At 43.0% G+C, this 14113-nt stretch overlaps 1 protein-coding gene across 1 annotated transcript in view; it reads right to left on the reverse strand.

The window, feature by feature from the left end:
* The window catches only part of cbfa2t2 (CBFA2/RUNX1 partner transcriptional co-repressor 2), a 40570-nt gene extending 30896 nt beyond the window's left edge, over nucleotides 1-9674 (reverse strand). Inside the window, exons 1-2 of the mRNA XM_020651646.3 lie at nucleotides 9639-9674; nucleotides 7537-7639 (exon numbers count right to left, since the gene is read on the reverse strand). Of these exons, the coding sequence (XP_020507302.3) occupies nucleotides 7537-7639; nucleotides 9639-9659 (124 nt within the window). The 5' untranslated portion in view covers nucleotides 9660-9674. The remainder of the gene's footprint in view (nucleotides 1-7536; nucleotides 7640-9638) is intronic.
* Nucleotides 9675-14113: the final 4439 nt, after the last annotated feature.

A 14113-nucleotide genomic window follows, 5' to 3' on the forward strand; every position in this document is an offset into this window, starting at 1 on the left:
ATGTGACTGTGTTTACAGGCACGAGGGAAAGGGACGCAGAGAGAGATTGAATGTCTGTATGAGACAGACAGAATGAGAGAGTGGCTGCATGTGTGCTTCAAATTTATGAGCCGTGGGTCTCACGCCTACTTGGCTGCATCTTCCCAAAGTTTCCACACAGGGAGGCCAAGTGCGTCTCCAGACGCCAAACCCTTCTCACCAATAACTCCCCTTAAACGATATTCAACAACCACGCACTATTCAAAGCCACTCCAGCCGCTCCTGTTTAACTTATGTACCAGATACGCTGCCGGGGAAATCCATCTATCTATCTATGGCACCCACAGTTAGATCTTTAAATGCTGCAATTTGGTTAATTAGAAAATGATACATCAGATCAGAACATGCTCTGTGATGCAAGCCTCACCCAATTGTCGACACATAAACATGAATGGTTCTCATAAACAAGTCCATGTTTGGGAGAAGTGTGTGCTTGGAAGAGCCCACACACACAGTACTAACAGATACAAGGAGTGTCTACGGACTTGTCTTTCTTCTCAGTAAAACAGGCTTAATTTTAGTCACAATAAAGTATATTGTTCACAGCTGGCCAGTAAAAGATTTGTTACTTTGACACTTTTTTATAGGAAATGACTGATTGTCCAAAACTTACATTCATCAATTACATCATAGCAGAAGTCCTTATAGAGATTGTAAACTTGTTTAGATAAAGTGTTTAGATATTAAAGCTAGGGAAGGTAATTTTGAAGTTACAAACAACCAGTCCTCCCAAACAAGCCCGTTTGCCCTCTTAAGTCATCAAAAAAGAAGCTTGGTCAGTAGCAAGATGCTTAAAAATATAATGTGGAGCACCCCTTTTGTGTCATTTTTGGACTCTGTCCTGAAGATTGTTGTTTGATGTAGCTTTAAGATGATGATTCAACGCGAAAAACATGAACATGAACATGAAAGTGTTAGGACAGAGGACTGCAGCACGTGTTATTAATGCTAACCAAATCAAGCTTTCTCTGCTAATCTTGCTGGACTAGCGGGCAATGATGGCGAGCTATATATAGCTAAGAATATTTTGTTTTTTCTTAAACTCACATATGATAAGTTTTACTGTTTTACCTGTTGTATGTATGTGAAGCTTCCTGCTAACAGCAGTTGATTCTATATACAACTTCATCTCTCCTCCCCAGGCCGTCATAGCAGCTGTGTTGTTCTCGTCCCTGACGAAGGCCACACCTGTGATCTGCAGGTGGTTCATCTGGCAACGGAGCCGGGAACACCTGGCCAGGCACAGATACAGCCTGCAGGCTTAACTCGCACTTTGTGTGTGTGTGTGTGTGTGTGTGTGTGTGTGTGTGTGTGTGTGTGTGTGTGAGTGTGTGTGAGTGTGTTTGCATGCATTTGTGCGTCTGTGTGTGTGTGTGCATGCGTTTGGTGTGTGTGAGTGTAATAGTTTTGGGGGATTTCTGAAGGGCTCAATTAAAGTTGAGGGAAGATAACGGCTGGCTCTGCTCAAACTCTTGCGTGCGCGCGCACACACACACACACACACACACACACACACACACACACACACACACACACACACACACACACACACACACAAAGAGGCATGTGTTGGCATTTCCCAAGGTTAAGCCTGAGTGATGTTTGGTCTTGTCAATGTTGCAATAGATCCCTTTATATTAGTGTGTGTGTGTGTGTGTGTGTGTGTGTGTGTGTGTGTGTGTGTGTGTGTGTGTGTGTAATAGATTTCACTGAAATCTCCTTCAGTTGGTTGTTTACACATGCACCTCACAGCAGGAGAATATCCCATAGTAACGAAAAAAGACGTAAAGAGAACGACATGGAAGTGACTTCAGGAAGTTTTCAGGAGTTTTTGTGCCAGTGTCAACCGAGTAATCTACTTAGCAACTACAAGCTAAACTAAAGCTGACTAATGAAATCTAAATTCTCCCAGCACAGTTTAGTGAACCAAAGATGGGGAGGGACGACATTTTTGTTATACTTTGTTAACATAAATGCTCGTTCATTTTACTTTTTCTTTCCGGACACATTCAGAATCATTAATGTTAGCTGTTCTGGGGTCTGTTCGCTTTTTGATTTAACTCTAAAACTAATAATTTAAAAGCTTTAAATGTACATTTTTGCATTTCTTTGTAATGTAGCACAGTGTTACTGTTAACAATGTTCTTTTTAATCAAATGTTTCAGCCCTGGAATTTAAGCCAAATTTACACTTTCCCTCCAGAACATGGGTTAGGGTTGGGGTTGGGGGTAGGGAGAGGTATCAATATTAATTCCTTCTGCATCCTCAAGACTTTAGTAATTATAAACATGGGTCGGCTAGTTGACATTTGGCTTCAAATAACAAGTACTAGCCGTTATTTTCCCATATTGCCCTACTTCACAGTTTTTCCTGATAAGTTTTAAGGACCAAAACATGCAGAACAACAGGGTTCTGTAGCTGCACCTGCCTTGTTGCTTTGCAGACCCACCGCGGATATGACATCTCGCTACAGTGCTCTGTGAGGACAAACAAGCAAAGACAACAAGCAGAGAAACCAGCTGAGGACAAGACACATAAACAACAGCAGCCAGAACACATTCCAGCCCGGGAGCAAGAGCAGACACAGTGCAGTGCAAGTTTGTGTGTGCGACAAGAGAGAGAGAGCGGGTCCTGTTGTCTGACAGCAGCAGGCCCAGCAGGAGAGGAATCAGATCAGCGACAGATGAGGTGAACTTGACTAGAGTCATAAAACTCACAACTGACACAAGAGGGGACAAGAGCTGGGGATTGATGTTGGCTCAGGCAATCTGTCACAACGTTTGGGTGTGTGTGTGTGTGTGTGTGTGTGTGTGTGTGTGTGTGTGTGTGTGTGTGTGTGTGTGAGAGATAAAGAGATTCTGCAACAGATTCTTCATCACTTTCTGACAGGATCTGTAGCAGTCATTATCAGGGTCAAATTCTGATGGATGTGCTTGTTGCATATGCAGTGCATACACAATGTTACAATGTTACAATTCACTTAGCAAAAGCTTTTATCCAAAGCGACGTACATCAGAGAGTAAGTACAACACTAATCCATTCATACACCGCCACCGAAGCAACGGGAGAAATGCGGGGTTAAGTGTCTCGCCCAAGGACACATCGGACATGTTGCTCAGCTGAGGATCGAACCCTCGACCTTCTGGTTGACGACGACTCTACCAACTGAGCCACAGCCGCCCTCATACACTTTTCATGTGTTCCAGTAAATAACTTCTTGTAAAGCTTACAGAAGACTTGATGCATCTAAACATTTTATTTACCCTGTTTTCTTGTGATGAGAAGTCTATTTCAGTTGTTTTCTTCAGAACTTATTTTTCTTTCCCCCCAGGATAACAAAGCAGCGTTCCCCATCATAACGGATCGGTTTATCTAATAATCTTGTGATGATGAAGCTTGTTTTCTCCTGAAAACAGCGATAATTATCTGGCAATTTAAAAAACAAAAACAAATAGGCTGTTCACTGGGGCAGGCCAGACCACGTCATGCTGTGCTGCTTTTGCCCAACTAATGAGGTAAGTGAAGCCTAATTCTGTGTTTATTTTGTGTACTTCAAACTCTGGGGACAAGAGAAGAGATAAATAAATTGAGATCTTTAAAAAAAGCAACCAGACATTACTCGTTATTACAGGGAAGTGGAGTTGATAGAAAGTATGGATGCATGTCCACCTAGTGCTTCCATAGAAGAAATCTATATTGTAAAAAAAAGAAATGGGAAAAAAAGTGATATATTTGAGTGTATCTTGTCAAGCCATGACCTGAGACCTCTTCAGGAGAGCTTTCAATAAAAGCTTACACACAGTTGGATGTCACCTTTCCTCTCAGCGATGACAGACCAGCTGCTGTTGGGCTAACTCCAATGTGAAAAAGACAGCAAAACTGGATAAAGACGAAAATGAAGAGACAAAAAAAGTGATGGGGACCAGAAGAAATATGGAATGGAGAAATGGAAGAAGAAGAAGTAAAGAGGGAAGGATGGAAAGGAAGCCAAACGTCCGACAGAAACATGGAGGTGAGAAAAGAAGCCCTGGAGTAACTCTGGAAGGCGTGGAGAAAAGGGGGAACCAATGCTAACTCCTCTTTGTGTGCGCCGAGTGGGAAATGATGGAAGGCGGGTTAAAGGCATGAGGAGTGGGAACAGAGAGAGAGGGGTGGGGGGGGGGGGTATTAAAAAAGTATAATGTGATGATAAGTTCTTTTCACTGACCACTCCAATTCACTCCAAAGTGACTGGGAGCTTTTGTTCCCTCCGCTTAAAGCAGAGGACTGAATAAATGCCTGCACACAATCCCGATAAAGAATACATGATCTTTTATTTTTTTCCATGATCATTTAAACCAAACAGAAGAGACACACAAAAGAAACTTTAATCCCTTTTGGGTGAACGTTTTAAAAGACATATATGACATGTATTCAAAACCAGTCTGAAACTCTGCAAGCCGCCTTTTTGCGAATAGGCAAATGTGTCAAAGCGATGTTTACGCTACCTAGTGACACCTGAATAAAGGGGGCATGGCCGTGGCTGGCAGTGTAACAAAATGACAGTGTTAACAGCGCTCAGGGGCGGAGAGGAGAGCTGCAATCAAGAGTAAAAAAGAAGCACGGATTTGGGTTGTCTTTCAGAGGCAAGGAGGCAATGTTTTGTCAAGGGGGTGGGCGAGCGGCGGACACTCTAATAGCCCTCGTCTCCTGTACGGCTGGTATTTCTGAGGATTGTTATTGGCGGCCGATCCTCAGCACAGGATCACATCTGGATCCTATCCTCGCAGACGCTCTGTGCAGCGCCGTGCAGCAACAAGAAACAGCTGTGCAAAACTGGCTTCAATTAGCCTCACATTCTCCCTGACAGTTAATCCCTTTCTACTCTCCTTTTTTCACTTGTTTTTTTCCCCCTTCCCTTTAACGGTTTGGTCACTCCTGTCTTTCTCTTTTTTCTTTCTTTTCTTCAGGTTGCCACAATGTCTGCAGTAATAGGCAGGGGGCTGAATTGGAAACAGACAATAGGACAGAGAGCTCAGAGGTCTCACGAAACAGAGAACATGACAAATCCTATCTGTTTGAAGAGACTGATGATGCTGTCTGCAGCGGTTTGAGTTTGGATTTAACACAAGGAGAACTTCATAATAAGATGCAGGGATGATATATTTTTGTTTCCTGTCATTGGGTAGTAAAAGTTTCATTACATTTAGGGTTCAGTTAAATCTGCAATTTTCACAGCATGGGATTCCTGACCGTAGCTATATGACACATGCAATTAATGTGTTTAAATCCTCACTTGGTACGTATTATTTCTCAAACAGAGGACGCCAGATTCTTCTTTGTGGTTCCCACATGTGGAGCACCGGGCAACAAAGTGACCCCTATAAATTCAGCCTTTAAACATCTCTTTTCACACTAAAACCACACTTTGCAAACACTTAAGCATGATCCAGCAGTGCAGCACACTGAACAAAACGTTGCTGCTCGTGAGTCATTAATCAAACTCAGCTTGGCTCAAATATTGTACAGCTGCACACCATCTTGACTCAGCTAAACTACAGCGGGGGGAATCCAGCTCAGATTGGTCCTGTGATAGGAAATGGGAGCCAGATTTTGAAGTATGGGAGCCGATCTGATGGGCTTGATGAGCAAATCTGGATGGTTCTGCAGTCATTGTAGCCCTGGGGCCCCCGAGTAAAACACTAACAGGTGGCAGCACTGGTGGAAAAGACCCACGCAGAGAGCAGAGGGAGTGAGAAGGATACTGGGCTTGCAGCCTGACACACACAAAACCCAAGCGCAGGCAAATTACAAAAACACAGGCAACCACATGCATGACATATAGCAACATGCTGCTACAAACGCTCACCGAAAAATGGGCTAAACACATAATCCAATGCATTTGCACCAAATTTTGATATGCATACCTTGAACAAAAGTTTGCATGCATTTAAACACTTTCACTAACACACACACACACACAAACAGCCCACTGAGACACAAACTGTTGCAGGGGTGACTCAGAGAAGATCTGCAGGCACCTCTCTCTACCTCCAGCGCAGCTCAAATTCTCCCACATGGCAAAACACAAAGGGCCCACGTCTGGCAACGCTAACAGCCCACTCAAGCCAAAACCAATTAGGTCTTTAATGCAAACCTGCAGGGCCCCTTTGTCGTTTATTTCCCCTTTTAATGTCAGAGGATTGGAATCCAACTCTGTAAGCCACCCCACAGAAAAAGAAGGGGAAAGGCAAAAGGGAAAATTATCGAGGGGGTTCCAAATGATCCACATGTTTTGGAGTAGGGCTAATTGAATCAAGAGAGAATGTAAATGATTGACTGGTGTGAGCGATGTTGAGCCGACATGCTCTTTAACACGTTTTCTCCCAGTCTACACACAGCAATCCCTGCTTCCCAGAGGGCAGTTTAGCTTTCTGTGTAACTTCAGATTACTTCAACTAAACAACAGTTACAGATGAACAGAAGAATGTTTGATCATTCTAAGGTTTCTGTGGGACCAAATTTTCCAAAACAAGAGCTGCCTTTAAATCCATAGTCCAACATGTTTCTATTTTTTTCAAGTGTACACACTGCTGCGCCCTGGTGGACACTGTAGCACCATAATCATCATCATTGCCTTCTGTAATACAGTCACGTCTTTGTCGTATACGATTATTTGTCCCTCTTTGGTGAAAAAGGGGACCAATTGGGGGTCCTCATGGGAGTCCCTGTCCCTGCAATCATGCCCCCAGGCCCTGCTGACCCCACTTGCATGGCAGGACTGTACTATTGACCCCTGATGTAAAGCAGACAGAAACCCCATGCAGAAAAAAAACTCCCTCCTGGCATCAAGCAGCAGCCACAGCCTGGTTTCACACCGCCTGGTGTTTTTGTCTTAAAGCGCTGCAAACTCCAGATGGTGGAAAGAAAAAAAAAAACTTTGCCTGGTGGATTAAGGGCTTCAAATCCTCCACTGAAAAGACACATAGACCCAGAGCTGCTATTCAATCAAACGGGAGCATAATAGCTGTCTTGTGGGGGGCTATATAAGGGATAATGCATCCAATAGAGTATGTGTTATGCATAGTTTATTCTCACTCATTTAATGGATTCTAATGAGCGTAAGATCTCAGCACTCAAAGGGATGACAGAGTTTTTGTTTGGTCATTAGAATGATTTGATGGGATCTGAAGTAACACATTCAAAAGGTCTCCTCTAAAGAATTAGCCCGCTCAGACAAAAGAATCAGAAAACAAGACTGGGGAAGCTTTCCGCATTATTAAGCATGGATAAAGACAAATTGTGCTATATTTTCATGAGGAGGTCAGGAAAGCCCATTCAGCAGAGAGTCTGCTCTTTCAATATGTAAAACAAACAATGACATGACGGGCATGTTGGGTATTAGTTGACTCAGCATTTGCATGCGCAAATAATATATCTATGGATAAATGTTGACATCTAAAAGTTACAGTCACGCTCTATTTGTATTCTGCAAATTATAATCTAAAGTGTACTTACAATTTAAAGCACTGGGCATTCCCACCATCCTCGTCCTTGTGTTGCTGTCTTTTCTTCTTTGTGGAATTATGTCTTTTAAAAGTCCTCCAGTTTGTCTTCTTCTCTGAAGGAAAGACACACTTTTTCACCACTTTCAAATAAAACACACACTGCAGGGGTAGACGATCGATCCTGTTCACCGGCAGGCATCAGGTTTCAATTCTCTTCTGGAGCAACAGAGACTATTTTGCGTGGGCGGTACTAATTGTAAGCATTTAAGCAGAAAGCCAATAACGCTCCGTTACAGCAGGCGAACGGTGTCTCAGTAATGATTAAGTCAGAGTGGCAACAAGAGAACACCAGCTCCCATAATCCTCCCAGCAAGCAGACACACTTCCATCGCCTTGAGCAAAGTCGTTTATGACCTTGAATTGTTGGTGTATTGATTTTGTTTTTCATAGCCTGGATCTATTGCCTGGGATGCCAGAATAAATTGTCATTGAAACAAGTAAGGATATGGAGATGACGGAACTTAACATGAGGGACTGTACTCTATAAAAAGGAGCCATAAAAGGAGGATATAGTGTTTTATAATCAGATATTAAAAATACTCCAACAAGTCAAGGTCATATTAAGGACGAGAGTAATCAAGGGATTGAAAAATAACCATTTATAATAATAGTTAAAGATAAAAGGGGCTTTGTATTATTCTACTGCCCAGAAACTTGGCAACACACACTGGATATTCTGCATTGCTATATGGTCACTATATAAAATATTGCAGGTTGAAAAAAAGAGTTGCACAGACTAGTTGTACGGCATGATTTTGGGGTATGTTCATTTGTAATACTAGTGAGGATACATAGATTCATATATGTAAATACTGTATGTCTGATAAATGTACCAGATGCATAGAAGTTTACGACAGGTTAGAAATGTGAATAAATAATAAGAGCAATAATACAGAATTTTGACACGTATAAGATATTTATAGTTTATTCTGTGTCATCTGTTGAGCTTCATAACATCAAGAATTCTAAAAAGAAACAACCCGCACAGTTTTATCTGGACTCCATCCAAAAATCTCACGTGCTATTCTTATTTACTAGCATAATATTTGGATGCTGGCTTAAGAGGATGTGGACTGCACCAGCCCCCCAACACGCACACAAATACATACACACACATCATCTTTCCTTCCCCCTACAGCCACCCACATATGCCACACGCTCCTCTCCTCCCCCTCCACCTCCCACCCCCCATCCTCCACTCCTGCCAGGCTGCCACCTGCTCTCTGCAGCATGCTGCACAGCTGCTCCGCTACAATAACAAATTAAGGTCCACCGTAGCAGGCAGGCAGGAGTCATTACCTACTGCTCCTGCTACTGGGGAGCAAAGGAGCCGTCAGCTACGCACTGGCCTCTCTCTTTGTGTGTATGGGGAAGAACACAGGTTTCTCCCCTTTCTTGTGTAAAGAGCGGGGCAGAGGGCCACTAATTGTTCTGATGTTAAGCAGAGCATCAGGGGGTGCCACAGTTTTGGGACACAGAAGCCAAGAGTCACCGCTTGCTGTGTCATTGGCAGGGGCACGCCACGTGCTGCTGACTGAGCTGATTTTATTATCAATGGAAGATGGAGAAATAACAAGACATAACCAACAACAACAACAACAACAGGGTTACTGTTCCTGTGCAGCTTTTCAAGCTCTGATCCACAATCATTAAGCTTTTCTTTGGATTAACAAGATATTGTGTTTGGCTTTATTTGAAGCTTTTTTTTTTTTTAATGCTACACGCATATTTTGTTCCTATGTTCTCTTGTAACCAACATTTTGAGGCAATTTCACTTTCAGTTGTATGAATTCGAAGTAAACAAGCTCTTTCTGAATACTTGCTTTCAGTAGCTTTTCTTTTGCATTAAAATCCTACAATAAATGTTCCCACAGGCTTGTCAAGTGCAGTGGAAGTATTTATTTAGAACAAAAAGCACGAGAAACAACATCAGAAAACTTTGGTATTGATTGAAGGTGCTATTCACAGTTGGGTTTAAACAGTCAAGGTTTACAAGACACAACACTTGAAGAAGTCGCAAACAAATATGTAGAGTGAGAAGAGTTTACTTACTTGCCTTGTTGCCTGTGACATTTGGCTAGCTGTGTTAATGAAAAGAGGCTACTCTGTAGGCCACCCATAGTCTCCAGCAGGTGCACACAGTAAATGGAAAAAGACACAAAGAGAAGAAGACCACGTTATTGTGAAACTCTAATTACACTATGAGCACATCTTATTGTTGGTAAGTAACATTATGGAATAGCTTCTCCATTTAGGGCTACTTCTTTTGAGTAAGGTTTAACCACTTACTCATCAATTACGTATACTTTATTATTAGCATGTACAAAACATGGTAAAAGTCTGTCCTCAAATGTCCCCCAGAGGTCTGGACATACAAGTGGGAAATGTTTATAGTTTACATTGAATGGGAAGCTGGTGGAGGGATTAAAGGTATGGATCGCTGCAGAGTGAACAGTGTTGTATGCAAGTTGTTGCAAACATATTTCAAGTTAAACAGCCAATTTTCTGCATCACATCATGGTCCATTATTTCCACATATAAATCCATTGACCAGTGTTATTTATTTCTACATGTACGTATTCAGTACATTGCTCATAAAATAAATCAATCCAGACTAAACCTTTGATCGTGACGACAACGTCCTCTCTAGCTCATGTTGTCAACCAGCTCAGTGACAGGTTAACAAAGAGATGACTAGTCAGTTAGCAGGAGGCTGAAGTCAAAGAAGAAACAGGATCAGACGGTGGATTTGCAGTGGCCATTATGGTGTCTCTGTGTGACAGCTGGCTGTTGCTCCCCCCACCTTGATCGCCTTTCAGCGTCTTTGTCACAGTCCCTTTAATCACACCAGAAGGACTGTTACACAGCAAATCAGCTGACCTGTCCTGCTGGCTGGCTGGCTGAATGACTGACTTGACTCTTTGAACGTCTGCTGAGTCTGAGCAGAGTTTAACAAGATGTAACCCTCTCCCATTATCCCAAATAACCGTCACCATGTAAATTAATGAGAATGTGTTTTGCCATGCTTTATTGAAGTCCCGCCAAGGAATAGAAAGACGTTCTGAGTAAAGAAAGACAAAGCAACGGTGGGTATGCTACTCTTCTTTATTAAGAAAACATACAGAGGCATTATTTTATATATTCTTTCAGTCTCTTAGAAGAGAAACACTGAGATGATTTAAGCTAACGCTCCGAAAAACATTGTATGCTTTAGCTACACAGCAAAAGGAATAGTAAGCAACCATTAGCATTTCTGAGCATTTAGCAACCAAAGAGATAGCTTAGTTGTCAACCTCTTTGCTGATTACAATGTTGGATAATTTAGCAGCTAAATACATAAATAGAGACAAAAATCACAGTTAAAAAGTTAAATTAATGCTAATGTTGCCCCTAGACTGTAAATATGAATGGACGAAGCCTGATTGAAGTCATTCATCTGTTTCTGCTTTGGGGTCCCATCGCTGCCTGTTGCCATGCTGGAAAATGCTGTCTCACCCTAACTTTCAGTCAACCTAACGAGAGCTGGAGCGGAGACGGGTCTTAAGCCTCTTGGCAAACTGTTACATCGCGCCTGCCTGTCAATCATGTCAGCTATGCGCCTTATTGTGAATAAAGCTTATCCTTCATAAAATCATAACGGAAGAGTTATCAACCCCCCCACCCCCCACATTGTGTGCCAATATAGACATGAGCCAATCAAACCAATTTAGTTTTTTTGTACCAGGCTGTAAGATGTTCATTTCGGCTGTAAAAGCAGGCTTTTTGAATGGGTTATGTATGGGACTGCCGATGCTTCTGCAGGCAGCCTCAAGCAGACAGTCGACGAACTGCTTCATTTTTCAACACCAGAGGTTGTCACTTTGTGTCGCCCCATATGTATATGCTGAATATGTAGCAAGTTTGCTTCACCAACTAAGACAGCGTTGACACCTTGATTTTATGTTCTCAACCTTCAAAGATATCAGTTATTGAAGTTGGTAAGCTTTTGTAGCTGTAGGCTTCAAGCTCGACCCTTTTTTAAGATAACGCATGTATGGATTTTGTTTTGCTATATTTAATGATGTGTCCCATCTAAACAATAATTATTGAAAAAAGGAATATGCTTTATTGTGAATATGGCTATCAGTGTAGACCCTTTATTTGTTTCCCTCACTTTATATGATCACTCTGTATTTAAGGACGAACTAGGGGAAAAAACTGCATCATCAGACCCCCCACAAATGAACTCCTTAGCCTCAAGAGGAACAACCCGCACCTTCTCTCCGCTCACTCAGCTGAGTGAAGATATCACCACCTTAGAGTGCCAACGGCTCTGTGAAAAGATGCCATGAATATAGGAGCCCACACACTCACCCACTTCACTGTACAGAGGTTGACCTGACAGATTCTTAATCCCCATGAGGGCATGTTTTCTCCAATTATTTGCTCTTACACTTCACTGTACTGAGTCAAGAGGGGGCAAGTCATTAGCTGGGACTGTTTACCCTACTTTCTCAGCAGCCGCGCCATCTGTGAGAGCTCTGGTTGCATAAGGCTTGGCAGATAAGACACCTCCACAAAACCTGTTCGCTTTTATCCATTGTTTCGGTCTGTTCTGTCCAAAATTATCTTGCATTACACAAGTGTCTTACTAATCTTTCTGTTCATGATTTGACTCTCAATCTCCTGATCTCCTTCAATGATTTGTATCTTCTCAACTGTTGTACATCTCCCTCATCCTCTGTCCCCTCTCCTCCTGTCATCTCCAACAGCTGACAGACCAGACCTTGCCCCGTGGTGACACTTCACCCACGCCGACCCAAGCCAGATCACTCGTCCATGTGGGAGCCACAGAGCCAGGGCCAAGGCCAGGGTTTCTGCTTCTGTTGTGAGGGGGAGGAGGAGGTGGGGAGGCCGGCAAGATGGCCCTAGTCATCATAATCATTCATTGCCTGCTGGTCCTTCTGTCCTCAGCCTCCTCCCACTCCTCCTGCCTTTTTTGTCCTCCTTGTGTCAGGGCCACACGGCACGCGTATCAGCTGAGCCCAGGATGGTTGGAGTCAACGGGGTCAGGTGGCAGACGCCTGGTTAATTCTCCCGGGGTTGCAAAGTGCATACATCAGCTCTTACAAACGAATGCAGAGATGAGACAAACACACATGCATTTGTGGAAATTGTTGCGCAAAATAATGTTGTAAATATAGAGCTAAATTGTTAGCGGCTTCGATGAGGACGAGGGGGCAGTAGGTCTGTCAGACAAATAGATAGACCAGCATTAAGAAGGAGGTGGGGGAAGGTTATAAACACATGACCAGATGGAGAGAGAGATAGCCCTATTATGTAGATCCTTCCATCCCTCAGCCTTGTCTCCTCTCCTCCGCTTACATCCTTCATGCATATATACCTTTACATTATTCAGAAGGTTATAATGAGAGTGACTGAACGATGGTGGGGGTTAAAAAACAAAAGGTCGCTGGGCGGTTTAGACAGCAGAAGGTGGGCCACAGGTGTACAAGCCTTAGACTTATTCTTCTGTTTGACCTCTCATTATCACCCCCAAGTTCTCATTCAATATAATCCAATGTCCTCGGGTGTTTGGGGAGCTGCGTGGTGTCTGTCTATGGCAGTCTGTTCCCTCTGCATTCATATTTTGAGAATAATTTATTCTATATTTTTAATCTGTTATCTGCTCATCTGTTCTCTGTCCATCTGTGTTTCTCCCGCTGCCCTATTTCCTTGCTATTGTTTTCCTCCGCTATCGGCTCATACTTCTGGTTTCTTCTGTATTAGCTTGGCAGATGCTTATCAATAATATGATTTGCAGCTGCTCATCATTCATCTTTCTGTCATGTTTGATTGAAACCTATTTTCAAAAACCCGGACAGTCACATCTGCATATCTATCATCTCCTGCTCAATCTATCCATCATTGAGTCTGTGATCAGTCCATCTATCTATCTGTCCACCAGCCCGCCCTGGACGGCTTGTAGAGGAGAGGTCTGGTCTGTTGTTGCAGATGAACAGGTGGGGCAGGCTAACAGTCAGCACACACACACACACACACACACACACACACACACACACACACACACATACACACACACACACACACACACACATCCAAGCAAGCTGCAGGGAGGTAGGCAGTCAGGCGCTCAGACACTGGCCCATATGGCAGACCTCTGGAGCTGTTGGCCTTTGCTGAGCAGGGGAGGGATGGATGGAGGGATGCAGAGATGGTTGGAGGATGCAGAAGCAGGAGGAGGCAGGGGGAAGCGGGGGGATGTTGAAATTAATCAGCAGGCCATCCCAACTGTCCACTGTCTTTGGGGAGTTGAGACATGCATTTATGTGGCTGATTGAATGTGGGGGTGGGGGTGCTAGGTGGGGGGATGTGGTGTGCTCAGCTGTGTAAGTCTACTTTACCGATTGTGATATATATTCACAATATTTAATTCTTACTTGACAGAAATAATCTTTTATACAAGAATGTTTAAGTGCATACATTTTTTAATGTCCTGTTGATTTCTATATGGATTAATATTTAAA

The sequence above is a fragment of the Labrus bergylta genome, chromosome 5 (genome assembly GCF_963930695.1).
Source record: "Labrus bergylta chromosome 5, fLabBer1.1, whole genome shotgun sequence".
In the NCBI taxonomy this organism is placed as follows: Eukaryota; Metazoa; Chordata; class Actinopteri; order Labriformes; family Labridae; genus Labrus; species Labrus bergylta.